Source organism: Tetrahymena thermophila, assembly GCF_000189635.1.
Source record: "Tetrahymena thermophila SB210 genomic scaffold scf_8254644, whole genome shotgun sequence".
In the NCBI taxonomy this organism is placed as follows: Eukaryota; Ciliophora; class Oligohymenophorea; order Hymenostomatida; family Tetrahymenidae; genus Tetrahymena; species Tetrahymena thermophila.
Window position 1 is genome coordinate 295,028 of NW_002476412.1, and position 23,011 is coordinate 318,038.

Below are 23,011 nucleotides of genomic sequence, written 5' to 3' on the forward strand. Positions count from 1 at the left end.
TGAATATCTAAAGACTAAAAGTTCATCAAAAAGTCAAAAATGTAGATATTGATAGTAATGAAAAAGAACTTTAAAGTTCTTTTTAGGACAAAGATGTTTGTTTAATCTCTTTACATTCCAGTCCTATGTGTTATCTTTACAATAATTTCCAAATATGGTGGATAATATTTCTCTGCTTACAAAATATTTTGGCCTCTGTAAATAATTTATTTTTATCAATTTAAAATTAGCTTTACAAACATTTAATATAATATGGTTGATTAATCATACATGTAGAGATAGTTAAATAAGATTAATATTTAATTTTTTTATTTAAAATAATATTTTATTGAATTCTATGCTATTTTTAAGATTGGCTTTTATGTAATTTTATTCTTTAAAATAAAATAATATCATAGATATCAAGTAGTAGCTGTTAATGGGTATGTGAGATATGTTATGATGGAAATTGTCACAGAAAAAAATGAGTAGCAAAAAGAAAACTAAAAAATTATGGGCTTGAGTACATTTAGCTATATGGCTGGAAATTGGTTATCAAGCATAATAGTTACACTTGTATTATCATTTATATACTTAATTCCTACTTTGATTGCAAAAGTATATGAAGAGCTCTACTTTTATGAAGTTATAATTGCTTATCTGATTTTTGTCTTCTCGCTCGTCAATTAAGTCTACTGTTTGTCAGCATTTTTCACAAATTCAAAATTATCTGGAGAAATTATTTCTATTATTAATGTCGTCTTTTGTTTTTCTTACTTTGCTGTTTATAAAGATTCCATTAGAACTAATCAGGTATTTTTATACTTGATCTCTCTATTCCCCTAAGCAGGCATATCATTTACTTTCTTCTCTAAAGGTTGGTTGCTTGATACAGAGTATTAAATTTATCACATTTTCTATTCTAAAATAAATTAGATATTTTTATTTTTATTACCTTAAAATTATTTTTATATAATAAATATATTAATTATTATTTGATTATTAAATTTTAGTTAATTTAATGACTTTAGCTTTACTTATGGCTATGGTTTAAGTTCTCTTGCAGTAAGTGGTGCAATCTATTTGATTATTTACCTTTATTTTGACTAAGTATGGCCTAATGATTATGGTACTTAGAAAAAGCCCTGGTTTTTCCTTTAATGTCTTTTCAATTTATGTAAAAAGACAAATAATAATTCAGATTATTAAGAACAAGAAGATATTGAATTAGGAGTATCATTAAATCCAAACGAATAAAATAGTAATGATATAAGCAGTGCAGTTTATCACCAAGTTATAAACACTCATGGGTTGAAAAAATGCGTTAATGTTTTAGGATTAACTAAATATTTCGCTGATTATCCAGCTGTAAATAACGTGTCATTTAATCTTTATGAGGGGCAAATTTTCTGTTTATTGGGTCATAATGGTATATTTTTTTAATATAAAATATTTATAGATTTGAATTTATTGAATAGGTGCTGGTAAAACTACAACCATAAATTTACTTTGTGGTATGCAAAAGAAATCTAAAGGAAAAATCTTTATGAATGGGTTAGATTAAGATTATAATATTGAACAAATTAGAAAATCTATAGGGCTTTGTAGCTAAAAGAATATTTTGTATAACATGCTATCAGTAGAAGACCATCTAAGTTACTATGCAGATATTAAAGGTATATTGATTAATTTAAAAAATGTAAATCATATCATCTAAAATTATAGGAATCTCTGAGGCTCATAAATAGTAAGATATAGAATACATCATTTAAAAATGCTAATTGCATAACGAAAGACATAAATTTGCTGCTCATCTTTCAGGAGGTAACAAGAGAAAGCTTTGTTTAGCAATAGCATTGATTGGTAGAGCAAAAATGATTTTCTTAGACGAACCAACCTCTGGTAAAGCTTATTTAAATTTATTTTATTTAGAGAATTAATTAAAGTTTAAAATTTTATTTAATAAGTTCAATTAGCGAATAAAATATTTTTGTTTGTTTATTGTTTACCTTTTAAAAATAATGAATAGGTGTTGATCCTGTTACAAGATCTGAAATTTGGAATATTTTAAGAGAAGTGAAGAATGATGGCAGAGTTATAATTTTAACTACACATCATTTGGAAGAGGCTGAAGCACTTGCTGATAGGGTCTGTATTATGGCATAAGGTTAACTGTTGGCATTAGGTACAGTTGAATATATCACAAAGTAATTTGGTACTGGTTACTATCTAAAATTAACAAATTCTTAAGATAATTAAGAATCTAAATAACACTTTATTGCAAATAAAGAACTTTATAAATAAATTGTCCTTTAACAAATCCCCTAAGCTAAAATTGATCCTCAAAGCTAAGATAACGTTATCAGAGTTTTACTACCTTTTGAAACCTAAGATAGATATAGTTATTTGTTTGCTTAGCTTGAATAATGTAATTATTTTTTTAATTTTATTTTCAATAATTGATTCTAAATAATTTAAAGAATAAAATTTGATGATAAATCTTCAAATGAATAGCTTAGAAGATGCTTTTGTTAATATTGGTATGGACGAAGAAAAATATCTTCATAATAAATCTATTAATAATGGATAAGAAAATTAAATTAAATTCTCTGATTTTTCTCATATCTAAATGCCTCAAGCTCTTCATCTTAAGCCATCTTACAATCTGTTCACTTAGACCAATGCTATTATAAAAAGAAGATTTAAATATCTTATTTCTGATTGGGTGAATTTATTTACTTTAACTATGCCTTTCTCATTTGCTTTGATGGGAATTCTCTTTGTTAACAACAATGGTGCTAATGGAGCAGTTCAGTTATTCCTTATCTTTGTTATTTTTTGTAATATTTAGTTTTATTTTTTATTGAAAAGTTAAATTTAGATTAAAATAATTTAACATTAGATTTGATAAAAAAAATATTTTGGATCAATTTATCTAAGATTTTAATTTAAAAATCAAATTCTTTTGAAATTAATATTTTTTTATTAAAATATAAGCTTTATCATTCCATTCTTTGAATTTTGTTGGTTTGACAATATTTGAAAGAGAAAAGAATTTAAAATATTCTTTAAGAGTTATGGGATGCAAAATGAAAGCTTATTGGTTAGGAAATTTACTTTCAGAAATATTACTTTCCTTACTTTTTACTGGAATATTCTACGGATTTTATCTAATTTCAGATGCAAAAGTCTCTTACTATAATGTCTCTGAGTTTGAATTCATTATTTAGATTTTCTTATTAACATTTGCAACAATGGCATCAAGCTTTTTATATGGTAGAATGTTTAGTACTTTCTATGAAGCTGTACTTGGTTTACCTATGTTTATGTTCTTAGTAATATTCTGGGTTATGTTTATATTAATGTTCATGGCTACTGCTACGTAAGATATATGGTCTTTGTTCTAAATATTCCCTTTGGTATCTTCACCTTGTGTAGTAATATTTACTGGGCTTATTACATTTTTATATAAAGATGGTAGCGTCATCTCTAATAACTTTTGGTTAGGATAAAGTACAGGAGGATATTATGTTTATGGAATCATCTTGTCAATAATTTAAATAATATTAGCTGTTGTTCTTGATTACTATGATATATTTTCATTCATTTGTAGAAAAAAGAAAAATAACGTATCAGCTCCTCCAGCTTAACTGAATGATGAAGATGTTAGATAAGAAGATATTAGAGTTTGTGCTTCTTAAGATCCTATTAGACAAGTTAGAGTTTCTAAAACATATGAGAATGGGTATACTGCTATAAATTCTATTAGTTTTGGTGTAGAAAGAAGACAAATATTTGGTTTATTAGGACCTAATGGAGCTGGTAAATCAACTTCTTTTAACATATTAACTGCTAAGGATGAAGAATTTACTGGATAGGCTTTCATTTAAGGTGGTAAAGTTAGCTAATAAAATGAGGATGTCTGGAGTGAGTCAGGTAAAATTTATTTTTTTAATTGTTTAAAATATTAATACAATTTTCACAAATAGGTATTTGTCCTTAATTTGACTGCCTATGGGACCATCTTACTCCTAAAGATCATCTAGAAATATATGCTGCATTAAAAGGTTTATCAGGCATTGATAGAAGAGAAGTTATTGAGTAAAATATTTATTGAATAATCAAATAAATAAAAAAAATATTTATATATTAAATAGTTACTATCTCTAAATTATGCAGTTAGAAGAACATGTATTAAAGAAATCTAAGAATTTATCTGGTGGTAATAAAAGAAAGCTTAGTGTTTGTATGAGTTTAATCGGTGGTCCTACTATTTAATTCTTTGATGAACCTTCAAGTGGACTAGATCCTATTGCTAAAAGATTCTTATGGTAAACTCTGCAACAAAATGTTTAAATTAGAAATTCATCTATTGTTTTGACAACTCATTCTATGGGTGAAGCAGAATCTTTATGCAATAAAATAGGTAAAATAACTTTTGTTTTAATCTATTAATTAAAATTAAAAAATAAAAGGTATTTTGGTTAATGGTTAATTTGCTTGTATGGGGTCTCCTGAACATCTATCTATGAGGTTCGGTAAAGGTTATAGACTAACTTTAAAACTTAAGCAAAATGCTATTCCTGAAAACGCTCATCTTTTTATAGTACAATCTTTACCCTAATGTCAAAACTTATACTCAAGAATTCCTAACACCTTAACTTATCAAATCCATGAAAGTAATTTCGTTTTCTCCTAAGTTTTTACCTTAGTTTAGCATTTAAGCTAAAACTTCATAGACGATTTTTCATTACATCATGCAGATTTAGAATAAATTTTCTAATACTTTGCTGGGTTCTAACAACAATATGTTGAGCCTCCTAAATCCGATTCTAGTGATGAATTATGCAACTGTAAGGGCACCAATTGTATCAGATGGTGCACTGCAGCATGTTGCTGTTGTGTTTGGTGATTTATTTAATTTAAATTTTACTAAAATTTTTTAAGTATTTTAATGTTGCTTGTTTCTATTTTAAATAGATTTGTAATAATGTCATTTTATATTTTATTGAGAAATATTTAGATTTATTTGAATTTTTTGTAAATTACATTTATTAATCTTCGAATTAGACTCAAAGATTTAACAATTTACAAATTAAATATTTATTGTATACTAATCATAAATTATTTATTAATATTCAACATAAAAACAAATTTAATTAATATTCTCAAAAATCTATGAATAACATCAAATAATAGCAATATTTTTTTAGGTTTATTATCAATAGAAAACAATAATCATAGTTTATTAAAAAAGATATATTTTTTTTCATTTATTAAATCAAGAAGGTTTTTATTAATTTTTAAAATAAAAAATCAAACAAACTAATTATAAATATTTAACTTTGCATTTTAAAATAATCAATATTTCATTTTTATTTCAAATATATAGAAATATTGAATTTACAAAATACCGTATATACTCGTATTTTAGGATAATTTAAGTATAAGGATGATTTTTGAATAAGGAGGAAAAAGGAGAGTAAAATTTAAAAATAAGTTATTTTTAGACCCTCCTTATAGAAGAGCACTACGGTATTTATGATAGTAACTTTAATAGAATATATAAATATTATTATTTTTTGCACAAACATACAATGATACAATATGTTAGAATAATATCAACACATTAATATAATATAAATATCTTTAAAAATGATAAAATTAACAGACAAATAAAATTAATTTTTAAATTATTCTTTGAATACATTTATGATAATATCTTCCTTTTAAAAGTTAAGTAATCACTCGAATTAAGGCTCAAACAGTTTTTATAAATATTATTTTGGCTTGTAAAAAAATTTATGCTCATTTTAATAGATTTAAAATTAGAAAAGAGTAACTAGGTTTAATAAAGTCTAACACCTTCTATTACAATTTTAATATAAAATTAAATATGTAAGTAAAAAGATAGAGGAATTTCTATTAAGATAAAATACAAGTTTTATAAAAAAGTTCAATGAAATATTTTTAAAATATAAAATGAGAATATAAATTTCTTACTTTTATGATATAAAAATATAAAATAAATTTGATAAATTTTAATTTATTATAAAGTACTGATCAATTAATTTCTTTTGTAAATAAAGCTATATATATATTAGAATAATTTTATTCATAAGTTAATATAGTTTATTAGTTAATATATAGCATTAATATAGTTATTGTAAAATAATTTTGTTTTATTATTTTAATGGTTATTTTAACCTTTTGATATATAAATAAATTTGTTAATGTGTGAGATAAAATTTTCTTCAGTTTATTCTATTTGGTTCTATTTTAATCAATAGAAAATATTCAAGTAAGCTGATGTGAAAAAAATAATCTATTTTATCTGAAAAAGTAAAGTGCGAAATTCTAAAGTAATTGGTAAATTATTTAAATATATTAAAGATAAGGATGTTTGAGACTGAGGATTGATAGTTTTAATTATTATTTATTTATTTGATTGCTATTGGAAGTGATAATTTATTTATGTTATTAGATTTCAAGACTTTTAATATTTTTTGGAATAAAAAATAAGTCTTTCACAAAAGATAATTTTTGATGTAACTAGATTTAATTTATTAATTTCTCTTGAGAAGTAAAATTTTGGTTTTCTTTATTTATTCATTTCAAAGTTTGAAAGCAAATTAGATAAATTATCATCTTTCTGAGCATCGATTTGATATTCTGTTTTTATTGTTTTGTAAAAATTAGAGTAAAAAATTTATGATTAGAAATCAACTAAATTTATTCGAGAAATAAATAAATAAGTCATTGTAAATATAAGAAATTTTAATTGTTTGATTGGCAAGCATGCTATAAGCAAGCTTATTAGTAGATCGAATTTCAACTAGTTGCAATTGTTGAGCGCTTTTTAGATGAATTTGATTACGAGCTACTTTGTTTGTTACTAGATGATCCATTTCCTCTCATACAACAAAAGAAAGGAAAACATTTAGAGGGAGAAGAAATTATTTCTGAATCACCTCCTTCTCTTTCTTAATTACCTATTTTTGTTTATTTTTGAGTAATTGTAGACTGCATACTTTTGCGAGTATTTGGGTTATTATTATTATTTTATGGAGGATAACCTGTGAAAGAGGATGAAGTTTTATTTTAACTTTAAGAGCCGTTACGATTAGTTTAATTGAAGATGTATGAGTTAGTAGGAGATTGGTTATTTGAAATAAAAGATTCCTCTTTAATAGTTTCTCTATTAGGAGCTTTTTAATCTGACATAATATTACTTTTGTATTTTTTAGGAGATCCGTTAAGCACAAGTCTTTTTAATGCTGATCCATCTTTAGGGATAAGCACCATGTTAGAGTTGGAAAATTTTTTCATTTTTTCAAGCGGGTATAAAGCTGGGAGAGATTTTTTTTCTCCATTCTTTTTCGCAAGATACATGTCATATAGACTATCATCATATTCGAGTCTATAATTAGCCTTTTATATGGAGAAGTAATTATTTATTTGACAAACAGCAGATTGGATTGCATCCTATACAGTTGTATCTTCTTATATTTCATCAATAGGAACTTTAACCATTTCGTTGGCATCTTAATTCATCATTAGAGTATCGTCTTCATATGATTTACTGCTATCTGTATTGTTACTGCTTCCAATTTAATAGTATATGTGAAAATCTCTCTAAACAGTTAGGCTTTGAGAGGAAGAAAGACCTGATTAGTATTACACTTAACTTCTAGGAGGAGGATTTTTAAATTAAATTTACTGATTAATCCCTTGAAGTCCAATTTAAAGCTATTATTTTTCACTTTATTCTTGGTTTTAAGTTTAGCTATTGCTTTGGACACTACCTTATCCTAGAGCTGCAGCTCTTGCAGCATATCTACTTTTTGTGTTAGTATATTGGGCAGCCAAGGTATCCATGTAATTATTACTAGAAATATTTGAAGATTGTTGTTCTATTTCTGTGCTAATGTAACGACGCCTTTCAAGCTAAGAAAGACTAGGGAGAACTGGTTAGTTGTTATCAATAAATCCTTGACAATTATTATTATTGGTATTCTATGTCTATTATGATGCTATTGAGTTATTTTCAATTTATCTAGATAAAACGCGTCCTTGAGATACTTTAGATTCCTTCATAGCAGATAAATCAGCAATTTATGGTTAATCTATGAGCTAAGAATTTTTTTTCGCAATTAGCTCCATGAGGATATATTTATCCTCATCATCTTCTTTATTGATCTAAATGTCATCGTAATTCATAAAATTTTAATTATTGTTAATTTCAACCTTCTTCTCCTTAGTCTAATCACCTTGATTAAATGAATCTTTAGTTTAGCTTTAATTATTCTGCTTTGCCTCAACTAAATTAATGCTTTTATTGTTAACAACTTGCTGCTGCTATGTATTGCTTTATTCCTTTAAGCCACTCATATGGTTTTCTTAAAGAATACTTATTTTTTGAATAAATGAATCTTTGTATGACTTACTGAATGTTAATACTATCCTTGGCTTTAGTCTTTTTGATTAATATTTAATCCAATTCTGCAGTAAATGTAACAAAGAACCTTTCTATGATAATAAAAGTAGATTTAATTTATAAATATCTGTTGTTGGCTGTGAGGTATCGAGAAAAATAAATAGATATTTTTGTTAGCTCTAAAATGCTAAATATAAAATCAGTTTTCTTATTTTTCTTTTCTTAATATCAAATTATTAATTATTATTATTACAAAATTTGCGATTCCTCTTTGTCAAAGTAAAGTATGAAAGAATCTCTCAACCTTAATCATTCATTCACTCATGCAATCAATAAATATATTAGCATGCTCTTAATTAAATTCTTATCAATCTTCTAAATTTGTTTGCTTTTTTTTTTAATTTTTTTTTTTTTTGATAGCTTTGCAAGTAGGCATATAATTCGTATTCTTCTAAAAGTAAAAAAATCAAAGTAAGAAAATATATTATAGCTTCTTTCATTAATATACTAAAACAAATAAGTTCACTTTTACACCTCATAGGCTTAATCGCTTATTTTGGTAACCTTAAATTCCGACATATAGAAGCGCTTGAGTGAATACATTAAAATATATTAACTTTGTTTTAGAAATTAAGAACTTATTTTTACTCATTTAAAATGTTAATATGAAATTTTTTTATTTGAGTTGTTAAGTTATCACAAAAAAAAATTAAATTATCTTGTATTGCTTTAGGAATTGTGAAATTGTGTTAGATCTTTTGGGAAAGATTACCAAAAAAGGTAATAAATTTGATAAACCCAAATATATATTAAACATAGACATGTATTACATAAATCAAATCTTTTATTTATAATTTTTATTTTCCTTAATGCTTGATATTTTCTTTTGTAAATGTAATAACCTTCCTTTCATTAGATTACCTCTTATTTCCCTAATTTTTATTTTTCTTTCTTTTTTCTAATTGATTCATTTCTTCCCACTATTTTATTTAATACGCGCAAAAAAAAAATATTAGAAATAAATAAACACTTACCCAAAAATAATTAAAGAAAGTATTCCATCTATCTCTTATTTATTTGAATCGCTTTTCTATTTTTTGATAAAAATAGAATCATTTAAATAAGTAACATTTTTCTGGTAAGCATTTCTGCTATTTAAAATATCAAAAGTAATTCTTGATACATACTTAAATTTATGTTTCTATTTTCCTTAAATACAGTTTGAATGAAAATTTGTTTTTATCTTTAATAAAGCAGACAATTTTCAATTTTTACACGCTTTATTTTCAATCCTGTAATTCGACAGTTGAATGCGTGCAACAAACAAATAAAAATAGCCAAACAAATTAATAAAATCTTAAGGTTGCTGATAAATTAAAAATTGAATGATTTTAATTAAGATTATTTGTTAGAACTAAAAATTAAAATTTAAAAAAGAGTAAAACTACTTCGTTCTTATTTACTTTTAAGCTAAAATGTAACAATTAATTTTACATTGGATAGCAAATAATATTTTAAAATTATTTATAAATAATTAATAATTTTATTATTTAATACTTTTATTAGAAGATATAAAAATAAGTATTTATACATCTGTAAACGTAATAAAAATATTAGTTTATAATTTTTGAAAATTAAAAAAAACTAAAAAAGAAACTCAAGCTCTCCAATAAGTGGCCCATTTATGAATCATATCTGTAACTCTAGCAAAAAGAGCTGTTTCACTTTCATCTAAAATATTCAAGAAATGCAGCTCTGCTTGAGTATCGTTGAAATCCAAGTAAAATTTCTCAGCTAACTTTTCGAGTGCTTCAATACTCATATCCTTAATACCTGAGTCTATCATTAAATGGAATAAATTTACAATCAATTTAGCATATTTTCTTAAATATATGTAAGCATGTACACATTTCTTTCTAAATTCTGCATAAACTTTACTATCCTTTCCTCCCATACCTTCGATCATTTATCTACATAATTTCAAAGGTGGTGGGTAAGGTTTAGGATCTTGTCCTAGAATAAACCCAAAATCAATATGGAAAAATTTTCCTGTAATATCAACCATCAAATTTTCTAAGTGACGATCACCCACACCTAAGAAATAAGTCATTACACTATAACCTGCGCAACTGAGCATATAATTTTCCATTATTTTTTGACTGACATATTCTATATTACTTAGCTTTCCTTATTCATCATTTTACATTCTTAAGCGTTTGTATTCTTCGTATATAGGATTTTCGGGATTTGCAGCTAAGTTTTACAAATACTAAGAAAATTACTTGCCTCCTTTTAGCAAATCCTAAATAGTAGTAGAATTAGGCACGAATTCCATAAATCCATCGTTTTTTGAACATGCAAGTACCTTATAAGGCATTAGCCTGAAATCCTAACCAACTCCTTTAAGTAATCCATCCATGAGGTTAAATATTTACATAACAAGCTAATCTTGTCTCAAATCATCACCGTTCTTATAGATCATTTCTACTTTGCCTTCCTTCTCCTTTTAACCTTTTGTAAAATTAAAATGAAAGTTTGTTCATGATTCACTCTTAGTTTTAAAAGAAGCAGTATTAATCAGATTAAATTCTATAAAAGAAATTGAAAACCCAATTTATCTAGTAAAACTTTTTATATTGAATCATAAAAAGTAAAAATTTCTTTTTAAATATAAAATATGACAAAATATCTTTTGTTTTATTTTTGATATTGGGTTATAAAAGACTTTTTAAGATATATTTTCATTATAAAAACTGAATTTATAAGGGTAGTTATTCTCTATTAGAAGTTAAGTCCGCTCTATAGCTTAACTAGATTGTAAATTAATTTAAACGAATATTAATTGATTATTAATAAAATTCTAATAAATTAGTTTGCATAGTTTATTTTTTAAACAGCTAATAATAATAAATTTTTATCATTATTTTTCTTGATTGTGATTGTGTGAAATGTAGTATTTTATTTGTATTTTATGGATTAGTATTTTAATTATTTTAAGCATTATTCATTATTTTTTAGGATAAAATATTGTTAATTAAGTTGTAAGTTGTTGCTTTCAAATATTTGATAGGAATACATAACTTACAATTGTAAAAAAAAAATTAAATGGATATTTTCTTTTTTTGTTGCTTGAATCGAAATGAAATTTTATTCAATTAAATAGTACTTGAATGTAAACTGAATTTTTAAAGCTTATAAATAAAAGATGATTGATAAATAATTGATATTTATGTGTAATGTAAAATTATTTCAAATTTTAATTAAGATTACCAATTGGGTAAGATGTAAATGTCATTTTTATTGGAGCCATAGCACTCTTAAAAACAGTTGATTGCTAATGAATTGATTCTACAATCATTAAATTTGGGTTTAAACAAAAAGGATGTTCTTTAAAGTTAGGTCTTTTAAATTCCTCTGATGCAAGCTTTTTTTTGATAATTTCTATTTTTTAAGTTCTGTCTTTTTTAGCCATAGAAGCGACAATTTGTCTTAGTTTCTATCTAAATTCTGACTAAAGACTTAAAACTTAATGGTTTTCTTCACATTTTTCCTCCAATTCTTCATTCATCCTTTCAAATACTTAATTAAACCATTCCTACACTTTTTAGTTAGTAGAACTAAGTTTTGCTTTTTCTTTTAAGTCCATTTCTTTATCACATTCGACTAAAAGATACCTTAATTAAATTATAAATAATTTTTCTGTTAAGCTGTAAGCTAAAATTAATTAGATTATTAGCATATATAAAGAATAAATAATATCAAGATTTAAATTAAGTAAACAATTTAATTACCAATAAAACAGTGTAGCTATTTCTGTGTTTTCGCATGCCTTTTTTACTAAAAATTAAGCAAGATGACTTTTTTAATAATCAAAAGGTTCATATCTTAAAGCTTGTGTAAGCTACAATAGAATTGAACAAATTGTTGATGTTTATTCTTTTTCCAGTTATTCACAAGCATATTTACGTATATATATTGCAGTATCTTATGGCTTTTTATATTTTTTATTATAGAACTCGTTTGCACAAAATGAGCTTGAAAGTAAGTGCAAAGCATCTCCGTATGAGCATTTTGCCCAAATTTTCAATAATTTCTTAGCTTCATTTAATTCTTTTTAGTTATCCCAATTAATTGAGTGCAAAAACTTTACTAAGGCCTCAGGATTCTAAACCAAAGAGTATCTAAAATAAAATAAAATAAAATTTAATTACAAAAAAAATAAAAATAATTTTTAATTTTAATCATAAAATTGAAAAGTTTTTGACATAAAAATTCATCAAAAAATAAATTATTTAAAAGAATAACCTAAATCTATAAAATAAGAGCTTCTCATCTTGCTTCAATTCGCCTAAAATGGGTTTTTTTATTGAATTTTCTATAATTTGTAATTCATTTTTAGATGGTTTTAGCTATTAAGGATTTTCATCTTCTCTAATAATAAGGGCAGTTTGCTCTTAAATTAAATCATCTTTACGATTCTCATAATCAAAATCAGATGTAACTACGCATTCTGAAAAATCTACTTCTTATATAAAAAACTTAGAAGATTTACCACCAGTAAGTGATTATTGATTGGAATTTGTTGATGAATTAGATTAAGAATTGTTTATTTCTTTAGAACTTAAATCATTATCAATTATGTATTCTGGCTCTTGGTAAAGCACCAATGTTTCAAAATTTGGAAAATCTATTTCAAGGAAGGCACTAGGGATCTTTTGAAAAGCATAAATTTTTTAAAGATCAAGCTATTCTTTAAGTTAGTTTCTATGGATAGATGAGCCAGTCTTTTATGGAAATTTATTTACATTTGTAAAGGCCTATTCTGTTTTTTAATGTGAGAAATTGATCTACTTGATATTATCATCAGTCACTAATCCAGGAGTTATAGAAGTATAAGAAGTATCAGGTAGAGTATCTGGCCATATATATAAATGATATTTCCCTTATCTCAAACGAAATTAATCATCAAAAAGACTTATAGTTGTGCATCCCAAAGGTTTTTTTTCATCTTTATTTTTTTGGGAACACCATAATGTAATTGCAATAATAGAATTATAACTCAAATCTTTGTACTTATAATTAAAAATAATATTCTATTCAAAAAGCATCCTATCAATAAATAGTGTTTGCTATGCTGGCTATATTTTTTTTTCATTTACAACTAATTAAGCTGTTACCATTGCTTCCAAATTTTCTAATTTACTGCTACCATCTTCGTCATTAAAAAAGTATCTATTTTACAAATTTATTCAAAGAAAAATTTTTAGATCTATATTTTTGATTGGCTAAAATGTTTTAGCGAAAAAATTAAATTAGTTTAACAAATTTTTTGGGTAAAATAATTTTTAAACTGAGTTTTATTTCGTAATTTTCTTTATTTTAGAATAATAAATTGGCTTTATATTAAGATTAATGATTTTACTAAAATTATAAATTACCTCAAGACTTTTTTTTAATCATTAATGCAGCATATTTTAAACTTTACTGGAAGTTAATCTAAAAGAGTATGTTGAATATATTCTGTTGGTCCTTTTTTCATGTTTACTTATGGCTTTTATTCCTAATTTCAATTTATATGAGTTGCTTTTATTTATATTTTTGAGAATTAAAGATATATAATTACTCTACTTTAGCTTTGTATTCTAACAAATTTATTAACTTCTTTAATAAATTAAATTACAAATTAATTATAATTTTTCTGTCAGCTTAAAATTCTCAGCAATCTTTACAAGAAAATTATATAAAATAATTCACTACTAAATATTCTTACAATCAAAAATTTTTTTAAACTAAATAATAGATAATTTAAATACTTAGAATTTTGATAAAATTTGTTATTGTCAGAAAAATTAATTATCAACACTAAATAAGGAGAAATATTCTATTTATCATCAGGTTTTAACTAAAATAAATAACAAAATATAATATATACACATTTTTTTATTTTATACAAAATTAAAATATTTGAATTTTAACTATAAATGAAAATCAATTATAAAGATGCATATGATTATGTTTTTCACGAAGCTCCACTGTTTCGTTTTCTTACACCCTAGATTTAAAGAATTTTATTTAAAATAATATAATAATTCAATTGTTATTATTTACTCTGCTAACATAACAAGAGGCTCCATAATTTACTTTAAAAGAGTAGCAGGTTAATCAACTAATTAGAAATCAAGGCTGGCTAATTAGACTAAAAACTTTTAAGTTTATTCTTCATTCAGCATATTAAATTCAGAGACATATTTAATACTTGAAAACTCTTAAACTGGGAAAAATTGTTCATGGCTTATGCCTATTGCTGAATCGTAAGAAGGTTCTTTGATTTTAAATTGAAATAATTAATTTAAGACAACAAAAATAATAATTTTTGAAATTTTATTTAATTTTTTATAAAAATATTGAATTTTGAGCTTTAAATTTGTTTAAGGCATATTATTTTGATAAATAGCAAATTTTTGTTTTAATTAAATTAAAATAATAAAATTACTTTTTAACATATCTATTTTTTTAATATTGTTTGATACTCTTGAATAACTATTTTAAGATATTGACTTATTATTTATATTCATTTATGAATTTTTTCTTTGTAGTGACATTGAATTGGTGATTGCAAAGCTGTTTGTTCTTAGTTATTTAGACATAACAAGGTCATTTTATCTGTTTGGAGTGGCAGAAGTTGCTCTAAGATTTGTTTTACTCTCTCTATTTGGTTTTAATAGCTCATTTTCATAGTGCAATTCATGATTATCTCTTTCTCTTTCAAGCTATTCTTTATATCTCTTTTTTTCCTCATAAACAGAAACTTTATATTTTTCTAAAGCAAGTCTTCTTATATTATCTTCTTCTATTTTCTTTAATATTTTTTCTTTTTAAGCTTATTTAGCTTGTTCAATTTATTTGCTTTTTTCTAATTTTAATTCAAGCTATATTTTCTCTTCGATAAACTTTTTCTTGTGTTCTTAAAGCATCTTTTCTTTTTTTCTTTAGGCCTCCTCTAATTCTTGTAATTATTTCTTTTTAACGTTTTCTTACCATATTTATTATTCATGTGTTAATCTTGATCTTTGCTTTTAATATAAAAAATAATTAGTTTTCTTTGAATAGTATTTTAATAAATTAAAGCTTTTATTTTCAACATAAAATCTAAATTATTAAAATTAAAAAGTTGACAAAATTAAAATGAAATTTAATAGTTTACAAATTTAAAATTTTCCTGCTTTTCTACATCTGTTTTAATTTTTTTGAAACGATCAAACTTATATTTTTCTGATTACTTTCTTAATAATTATTCCTAATCTAATAAATTTTAAAGAAAGTCTTGCTTAATTAGCTCTTCATCCATTTATGAAGCATTAGGATCATAATTTTTATGCAGTAGAAGCTACTTTTTATACTCTTATTCCAGCTTTTTAACCAACTCTTGATCTTTAATAAAATTATCAAGTCTTTACTCTTTTTCTTCAAGTTTCTTTTATCATATTAAATATATTGATTTAAGTTTTTTAAAGAAATTTTACCTGCTTAACATTATATACGTTGTACATCTATTATTCTTATATTTTGAGTTATCTTTGTTCTAATTGTGTTTTATACTATTCGTTTATTTATCTTCTTTAATTTTTTAATCTTTCAAGTTACTTTTTTAATTTAATAAAAAATTTAGATATTTAAATGAACAATTAGATAAAATTATTTTAATAATCTAAAGAAATTTAAATAATTTTTACTTCTTTCACTTTTAAATCCTTTTCTTGCATTTTTTTAAGCTTGGACTCGTATTCATCCTTTTTAACTACATCATTCTCTTAATTTTTTCTTTTGATGTCTTCTACTTTTTAGTTTCTTATTTAAGTCTTAATTTTCTTTTCATGCTCAAGCTGCATTTCATTCCAATCATTTTGATTGTATTGCGATTATAATTATTTTTCTCTAAGCAAAAATTACTCTTTTTCCCTCAACTCCTCTAAAATTTATTTTCTATCTTCTCTTTCTTTCTGTTTTTATAAAATTAATTATTAAAATTTAATTAAATTTTATCTACCTGCTTCGATGAGTCAACTTATTAATATTAATTTTTATCCTATTATGTTTAATTTTCTTCATATTTATTTCTTTCTCTACTTTTATATTCTTCCTATTAATTATATTAAATTATATATATATGCTTATATTTTATATTTAAATTAAAAAAAGTACTTCTATCAATTAATTCTTGTATTATTATGAGGAAAAAGCCTAATCTAATTCTTTTTATCTTTTTTCTCTCAATTTCTCTTATTAATTTTATTCTTTCTCTAATGTGAAACTGAGATCTCTATACATACTAGAATTAAATTTATCCATATTTGTATAGCTTTAATTATTTTTATCTAAGAAACTCCTACTTCTCTAAATTAATTTTTCAATTTAATTTATTTAAAATCTTAAAAATATAGCAAGTAAAAAAGTACTTCATGTTATGGATTTTCTGAAATGTAATAACTTTTATTTTTCTTATCACTGTAGACACTGGGTTCTTTTGAATTCATATATCTCGATCTCATTTCATGATCTTCTCTTTCTTACTGCTCAATAATAATTTTTTATCTTTCCTATTTTTTTTTTGTAAAAATTTAAAAAAATTAAAGATTTTTTATTAAAAAATAATTAAAAATGTATTTATTTCAAATAAATTTTGCTATCATAAATTAAAATAATATTATAATAATGATTAAATACCTAAATAACTTCTTATATAAGCTCTTATCTTCTTAACTCTGTTTTTTCATACTTTACATCTATGTAGTATTTTTAATCTTGATTATTGAGCCCTTTAAGAGCAATAGCAGACTCTTCTTTTATTCTTTTTTTACTTTTGTAGGCTAAATCTTTTTTATCAATTCCTTTCATTCTCATAGCTTCTAAAGTTCTTGGGCTGTATGTATTATGATATTTAATTAATAATTAATTGTAATGAAAATAATATGCTATTAATTTTTTACCTATCAATTTATATTTAATTTTCTTAATTTTTATCATCATTTTTAATTTCAACTGTTTCATTTTAAGCTAAATCGCTTTCAGTGTTTTATTTATCATCATATTAATCTTAAAAAGTTTAAAATTTATTAAATATTTAGTTTAAAAAAATAAAGACTATTTAATTAATTACTTTCATGGAAAGATTACTAAATTTATTTTTTAACTCTTTCATCATACGCTTTATACTAATCTATACCTTGATAATACTAAGGTCTTATAGGGGAAAGTGATTCATTAGGTTATGTAACAGATCTTTGACTTCTTTTGTTTCTTTGTATCCTGAAATTTTTATCTTTAGGAATTCTACTCATACCTAAATTAGCAAAAATAATAAAAAATGTTCAACCAAATTTAACAATTTTAAAGTTATTTAAATAATTGATTTAAAATAATTAAACCATTAAATATTTGTTAGTTTACATTGAAATGATCAAACACATGAAATAAATTTAATTTACTTGAAGTATCTCTGCCTTTAGGTTCATATCCTATAATCATTTTAGGAGACATTTTTAAAGCATTCAAATAAGAATTATTATTGTTATTGTCTGAAATGTATGATCTATCACCTTCTTTTGATTTTGTATTTGAAGTATTAGCTGTTGTAAGAGCTGTTGATTTTTTTTAGCTTTCTGCTACTGCCTGATTTTATATACTTGGCTTATCTGATAAATTTGAAGTGCTTGCTTAATTTCCTTTTTAAGATTTTGGAGTATTTCTTGAGTTACTTCTTTAGATTGATTATTTTTTTTATTATAAGTCAGTTTACTCACTTTTTTTACTGTCTACCATATTTTGATTGCTGTTATTTGGGACAGTAGAGTTAGTTTAATTTGGCAAAAGATTTGTATTTTATTTATCTAAGCTAATTTATTCTAATTAAATTTTAATATCAGGATTTGTTTTATCTTATTTTTAAAACTAATCTTAATTGTTAAATGCATTTTAATTATTATCTTTTCTTGGAACTTGTGAATTAACTTGTGAGGTATTTTAAGAGGGAAAATTTGCAGTTTGTTGAGATTAAAATTAACCTTAATTTTGAAAAGTGTTTGATTAATTACTTGAATTTTATTATTATTAAATCTGAGGATTTTAATCATTTTTTTACAATTACACATTCGTATTTTATACCTAAGATTGTAAAATAGCTTAATCGTTCTATTGGTTATTCTAACTAGGATTTTACTAAAAAGTAGCTTGACTAACAAATTGGCTTTGTTAATTTGTATTTACTTGATTAGATTATGCTGAAGATTAATTAGTTTATTGATGTGTTTAAACTTAATTTTATTATTATAATTAAACTGCAGGTATGTCACTTTATTGTGATTATTAATTATTCTTTTATTATTAAATTGATGCTTGTGTTTAATTGATCTATTACTGTTATGCTACTGTATTTTAAGGTTAGGGTTATTATGGAGGTTAATTACTTTACTACTATTATTATTAAATAAATTATTACTATATTTATTGATTTGCATTTTATTATTAAGCTTATTGGCTATGATTTTATTATTAATTTTATAGAATAGTATTTTATTACATTTATTAATTTGTTATTTATTATTGTGGTTATTAGCTTGGCTAATTGCTTTGATATTAATTTTATAGTTGAGGCTATGAAGAAGGTAAGTTATTTTATTATTATTGTTATAAAACAGGTTTTTAATTTTATTAAAATGCAGGCTAGTTATTCTATTATTATTACTAACCTATATTTTATTAATTGTTCTATGATGTAAGTTAATTATTTTACTATTATTCTTGCTTTATCAATTATTATTAATTTTATTGATTTGGATTTTAGAGTTAAGTTTGCTAAATTGTATTCTATTATTAACCCTATTGATTTGTATTTTATTATTAAGCTTATTAGTTATGATTCTATTACTGGTTTTATAGAATAGTATTTTATTAAATTTATTAATTTACTATTTACTATTATAGCTATTAGTTTGGCTAATTATTTTGTTATTAATTTTATTGATGAGGCTATGAAGAGGGTAAGTTATTTTATTATTATTGTTATTATTATTATAAAACAGGTTGTTATTATTATTAAAATACAGGTTAGTTATTCTATTATTATTTCTAACCTATATTTTATTAATTGTTCTATGATGTAAGTTAATTATTTTACTATTATTCTTGCTTTACCAATTGTTATTAATTTTACTGATTTGGATTTTAGAGTTAAGTTTGCTAAATTGTATTCTATTATTAACCCTATTGATTTGTATTTTATTAATATTAATAATTTACACCTTGTTATTATTACTATGTATTAGATTAGTTGTTTTGCTACTATGCAATTACATTTTATGATTGATGTTAAATAACAGGTTAATTATTTTATTGCTGCTATTAGTTAGCATTATTTTGTTGTGACTAAGGGGGAAGCTAATTATTTTACATTGAGTTCTAACTTGTATTTTGTTATTGAGATTATCCAACATATTAGTTATTTTAATTAGCAATAGTTAAATTAGAATTACTTTATTAAGGTAAACTATTTTTTTCATTTTGAGATTATTATACTTATTACTGTTAATTTATTTAAAAATTAGCAATTTACCCTTAAATGGTTTAGCTTTAAATATGCTATTATTGCTAATTATTAAGATTTTATTAAATTTAGTATTGAGTATTATTTTAATTATTTGATGTATTTTAGTTTAAGCTATTACTAGGCTGTTACTATTGTTAGCTCATTTAAGGTTGTTGCAAAAGAGATTTCGGTTATTATTGTTACTGTTGTTGTTATTATTATTATTATTGCTATATATAAACAACTTAACTAGAATTATTTTAAGTTAAAGAGTTTTGCTTATTGATTGGTGGTTAAATAACATTTTATTAATTATAGTTTTGTTATTATTAAGTTTATTAGTTAAACTGTTATTAATTTTAACTAGTTGAAGTAGGTTAATTAAATTATTAGGCTTAAGTTTATTAACTGTTAACCTGGCTATTAATGTTTTGTTGTTAACCAGAATTATTCTAATTCTAAATTTAAGCATTAGCTTAATTTTATTGAGTAGCTTGATTTTCATTATTTGGTTAAATCTAAATTTAACTTGCTTAAGTTCCATTAGCATTTTATTTGTTTTAATATTAGTTAAATTACATTTAGTTTGTCTAAGCATTATTTGAACTTTATTAAACTTAGCTTTGTTGAGTAACAGACTAGTTACTTAAAGTGTTTTAATTCTAAAAGTTTTAATGTAATTAATTAGTGTTATTTGAATTACCATTTTAGCTTTACTAATTAACAGTTGGTTAATTTTGCATAGTGTTTTAAACTACTGCCTAACTTTGAAATTATTACTGTTACTGTGGTTAAGTCTAATATTACATTTAAGATTGCTAATTACTCTATTAATTATTAGTTACATTTTATTAAGCAGCTTGCGATTGATACTATGACTGCATTTTATGTCACTAACCACTTTATAGTGTTTATATTTCAAAAATTTTTGCAAATTAAGTATGTTTATCTCAACTATTCTATAGGTTTATTTTGAGGTTTTACTTCTAGTTTACAAATTAATGTCTTAATGCGAAGTTATATTTATTTACAGTAGCTTGCTGTATAATTATACTAATCTATCTCTGTTTTAAAGTTTTAACCTAAATACTAAAAGATGGAATCTATTTTTACTATTACAATTTGACAGATTTTATATGAGAAAATACTGAAATTTATGAGTAAAAATCTAATTATCTAATTTCCAATTAATAGTTTTAATTACAATTAAAATTTTTTTGAAATCTTACTTATTTTCTAACTGATGGTAAATAAAGAGGAAATTCGAAACAAGTATTTAAGATAACATAATTAATAATAATAGTAATGACTAATCGATATATAATTAATGCGAGAAAAAGATAATTTTATCGTATTTCAAAGCCATATTAGTTGATATAGATAAATAATAAATTGCAAAATCGAGTAATAATATCCATAAAAAGATTTATCTAAAAGAATTAATATAACGACATAAATTTATATTTATTTAAACAAAAATAAATAAGTTTGTTTTATATTATCAATTGATTCTCAACCACCGTGAAGAGTAGAAATGAAACTAATTCTATCTTTATTCTCAACATTTGCTTCATCTTTGCCTTCAAGTTCCCAATCAGCATCATTAATTAAAACTAAAATTCCAGCACGTCTATTTTTAAATTAATTTAAATTTGATAAAGTCTCCTTAAAATATGATTGTTTATCATAATTAAAAAATGTATTTTTTAAATGCATTTTGTTAAAAAATCTTCCAATTTAATAGACTGCATCAATTTATATTTCTTTGAAAAATAAATTTTTAGTAAATTATTAAACTAATGTAGAATTTCAATATATTTTTTATTTATAAAATTATAAATAAATTTAATACAATTAATTGTCAGCTCCAACAAAGAATTCTGGTTTCTTCTTAACATAATTTTTAGCAATAACTGTAATGAGATCTCCCATCTTAATATTTTCTTAGTTTTCTAAAACAACTTCGAAGGTTTTGTGGCCATCAAAGCACAAATCTAATCCTCCGCTATTTATTTATTAATTAAAATAATATGAAATGATCAATTGGGTATATTTGCATTATAAGTAAAAATATCATCATCTTCAAGTTAATAATAGCTTTATTTAAATATAGTTTGCACTCTGTATTAAGTTCTAATTGAAAAAATTGCTAATTATTTAAAAATTACCTTAATTCAATTGTTACCTTCATAATTATTTTTTTTATATTTCTTCTATTTTGTTTTTAATTCTAACTCTTTCAGAATTTAACTATATAATTTAAGTGAAAATAGAGTTTTTATATGAAAAGTGGATAGATAGATATACTTTTAATTAATTTATTTAATTTCAAATATATCCTTGCATACTGCAATATATAAATGGTCTAATTATAATGGCCTTTATATTAATATTTTTTTCATTCAAAAATCTTTTATCATAAAATCTATTTTATAATAGTTCTAATAAATTAAAACAGATAATTAAATGTAAAATTATAATTAATATCTTAAATATTGTCAAAGTCTAAATAATTGACTAATTAAATAAATTAATAATATAAATTAGATAAAATATAGAAGGAAGAAGAATAAAAATTAAAATATTTATGTTATTAATAGCCTAATAGCCTTTGTTATTTATATGAAGAGATTTTTTTAAAAAATAAATTTATAATAGAATCAAATTAAAGTGATAGAAGTAAATTTTAGTAAACTAAAAAAATTAAGAATGTTATTATTTAATGAGCCAAAAATTAGGCAAAATTTAAATTCGCTTTTTTATAATTTTTTTTATATTTCATAATAGATAAATTAATAGAATTACGCATACACTTGCTTGTTTAATATTATGGAATGAATTTAATTAAGAAAAAATCTTTGATTTGTATATTAAAGATTTTAATTACTTAGTTTATAAATATGGGATATATGACAGAAGTTTTGTATGTATGTATGAATCAATCAATGAATGAATACATGAGTTGTCTATAAAATTTTATCAAGTAAATAGGTAAATCTATCAAAAAATGAATG

At 22.9% G+C, this 23,011-nt stretch overlaps 5 protein-coding genes across 5 annotated transcripts; 1 reads left to right on the forward strand and 4 right to left on the reverse strand. All coding sequences in view use genetic code 6, as the record gives it.

Annotated features, from left to right (window-relative positions):
- Positions 1–39: 39 nt before the first annotated feature.
- TTHERM_00649360 (ABC transporter family protein) lies at positions 40–4,891 on the forward strand (the record flags this gene model as incomplete). Its single annotated transcript, XM_001032330.3, has 11 exons — positions 40–197; positions 399–875; positions 993–1,408; positions 1,458–1,655; positions 1,705–1,881; positions 2,009–2,407; positions 2,460–2,819; positions 2,977–3,915; positions 3,969–4,080; positions 4,137–4,405; positions 4,455–4,891. 11 exons carry the CDS (start codon positions 40–42, stop codon positions 4,889–4,891), a joined length of 3,942 nt encoding a protein of 1,313 aa, XP_001032330.2.
- A 1,919-nt stretch (positions 4,892–6,810) lies between these two features.
- On the reverse strand, positions 6,811–8,370 carry TTHERM_00649370 (hypothetical protein; the record flags this gene model as incomplete). The annotated part of the gene is made up of 1 exon (XM_001032331.2): positions 6,811–8,370. The coding sequence occupies one exon, from the start codon at positions 8,368–8,370 to the stop codon at positions 6,811–6,813; it is 1,560 nt and encodes a 519-aa protein (XP_001032331.2).
- A 1,703-nt stretch (positions 8,371–10,073) lies between these two features.
- On the reverse strand, positions 10,074–13,955 carry TTHERM_00649380 (phosphatidylinositol 3-kinase; the record flags this gene model as incomplete). The annotated part of the gene is made up of 5 exons (XM_001032332.3): positions 10,074–10,927; positions 11,687–12,090; positions 12,208–12,597; positions 12,722–13,648; positions 13,855–13,955. 5 exons carry the CDS (start codon positions 13,953–13,955, stop codon positions 10,074–10,076), a joined length of 2,676 nt encoding a protein of 891 aa, XP_001032332.1.
- Positions 13,956–14,404: 449 nt separating this feature from the next.
- On the reverse strand, positions 14,405–20,881 carry TTHERM_00649390 (virulent strain associated lipoprotein, putative; the record flags this gene model as incomplete). Its single annotated transcript, XM_001032333.2, has 13 exons — positions 14,405–14,468; positions 14,525–14,738; positions 14,910–15,489; positions 15,621–15,890; positions 15,940–16,059; positions 16,150–16,416; positions 16,464–16,556; positions 16,619–16,810; positions 16,873–17,013; positions 17,141–17,336; positions 17,404–17,509; positions 17,574–17,756; positions 17,902–20,881. 13 exons carry the CDS (start codon positions 20,879–20,881, stop codon positions 14,405–14,407), a joined length of 5,406 nt encoding a protein of 1,801 aa, XP_001032333.2.
- Positions 20,882–21,509: 628 nt separating this feature from the next.
- Positions 21,510–22,188, reverse strand: TTHERM_00649400 (transmembrane protein, putative; the record flags this gene model as incomplete). Its single annotated transcript, XM_001032334.1, has 3 exons — positions 21,510–21,627; positions 21,850–22,002; positions 22,166–22,188. 3 exons carry the CDS (start codon positions 22,186–22,188, stop codon positions 21,510–21,512), a joined length of 294 nt encoding a protein of 97 aa, XP_001032334.1.
- Between the last annotated feature and the right edge of the window lie 823 nt (positions 22,189–23,011).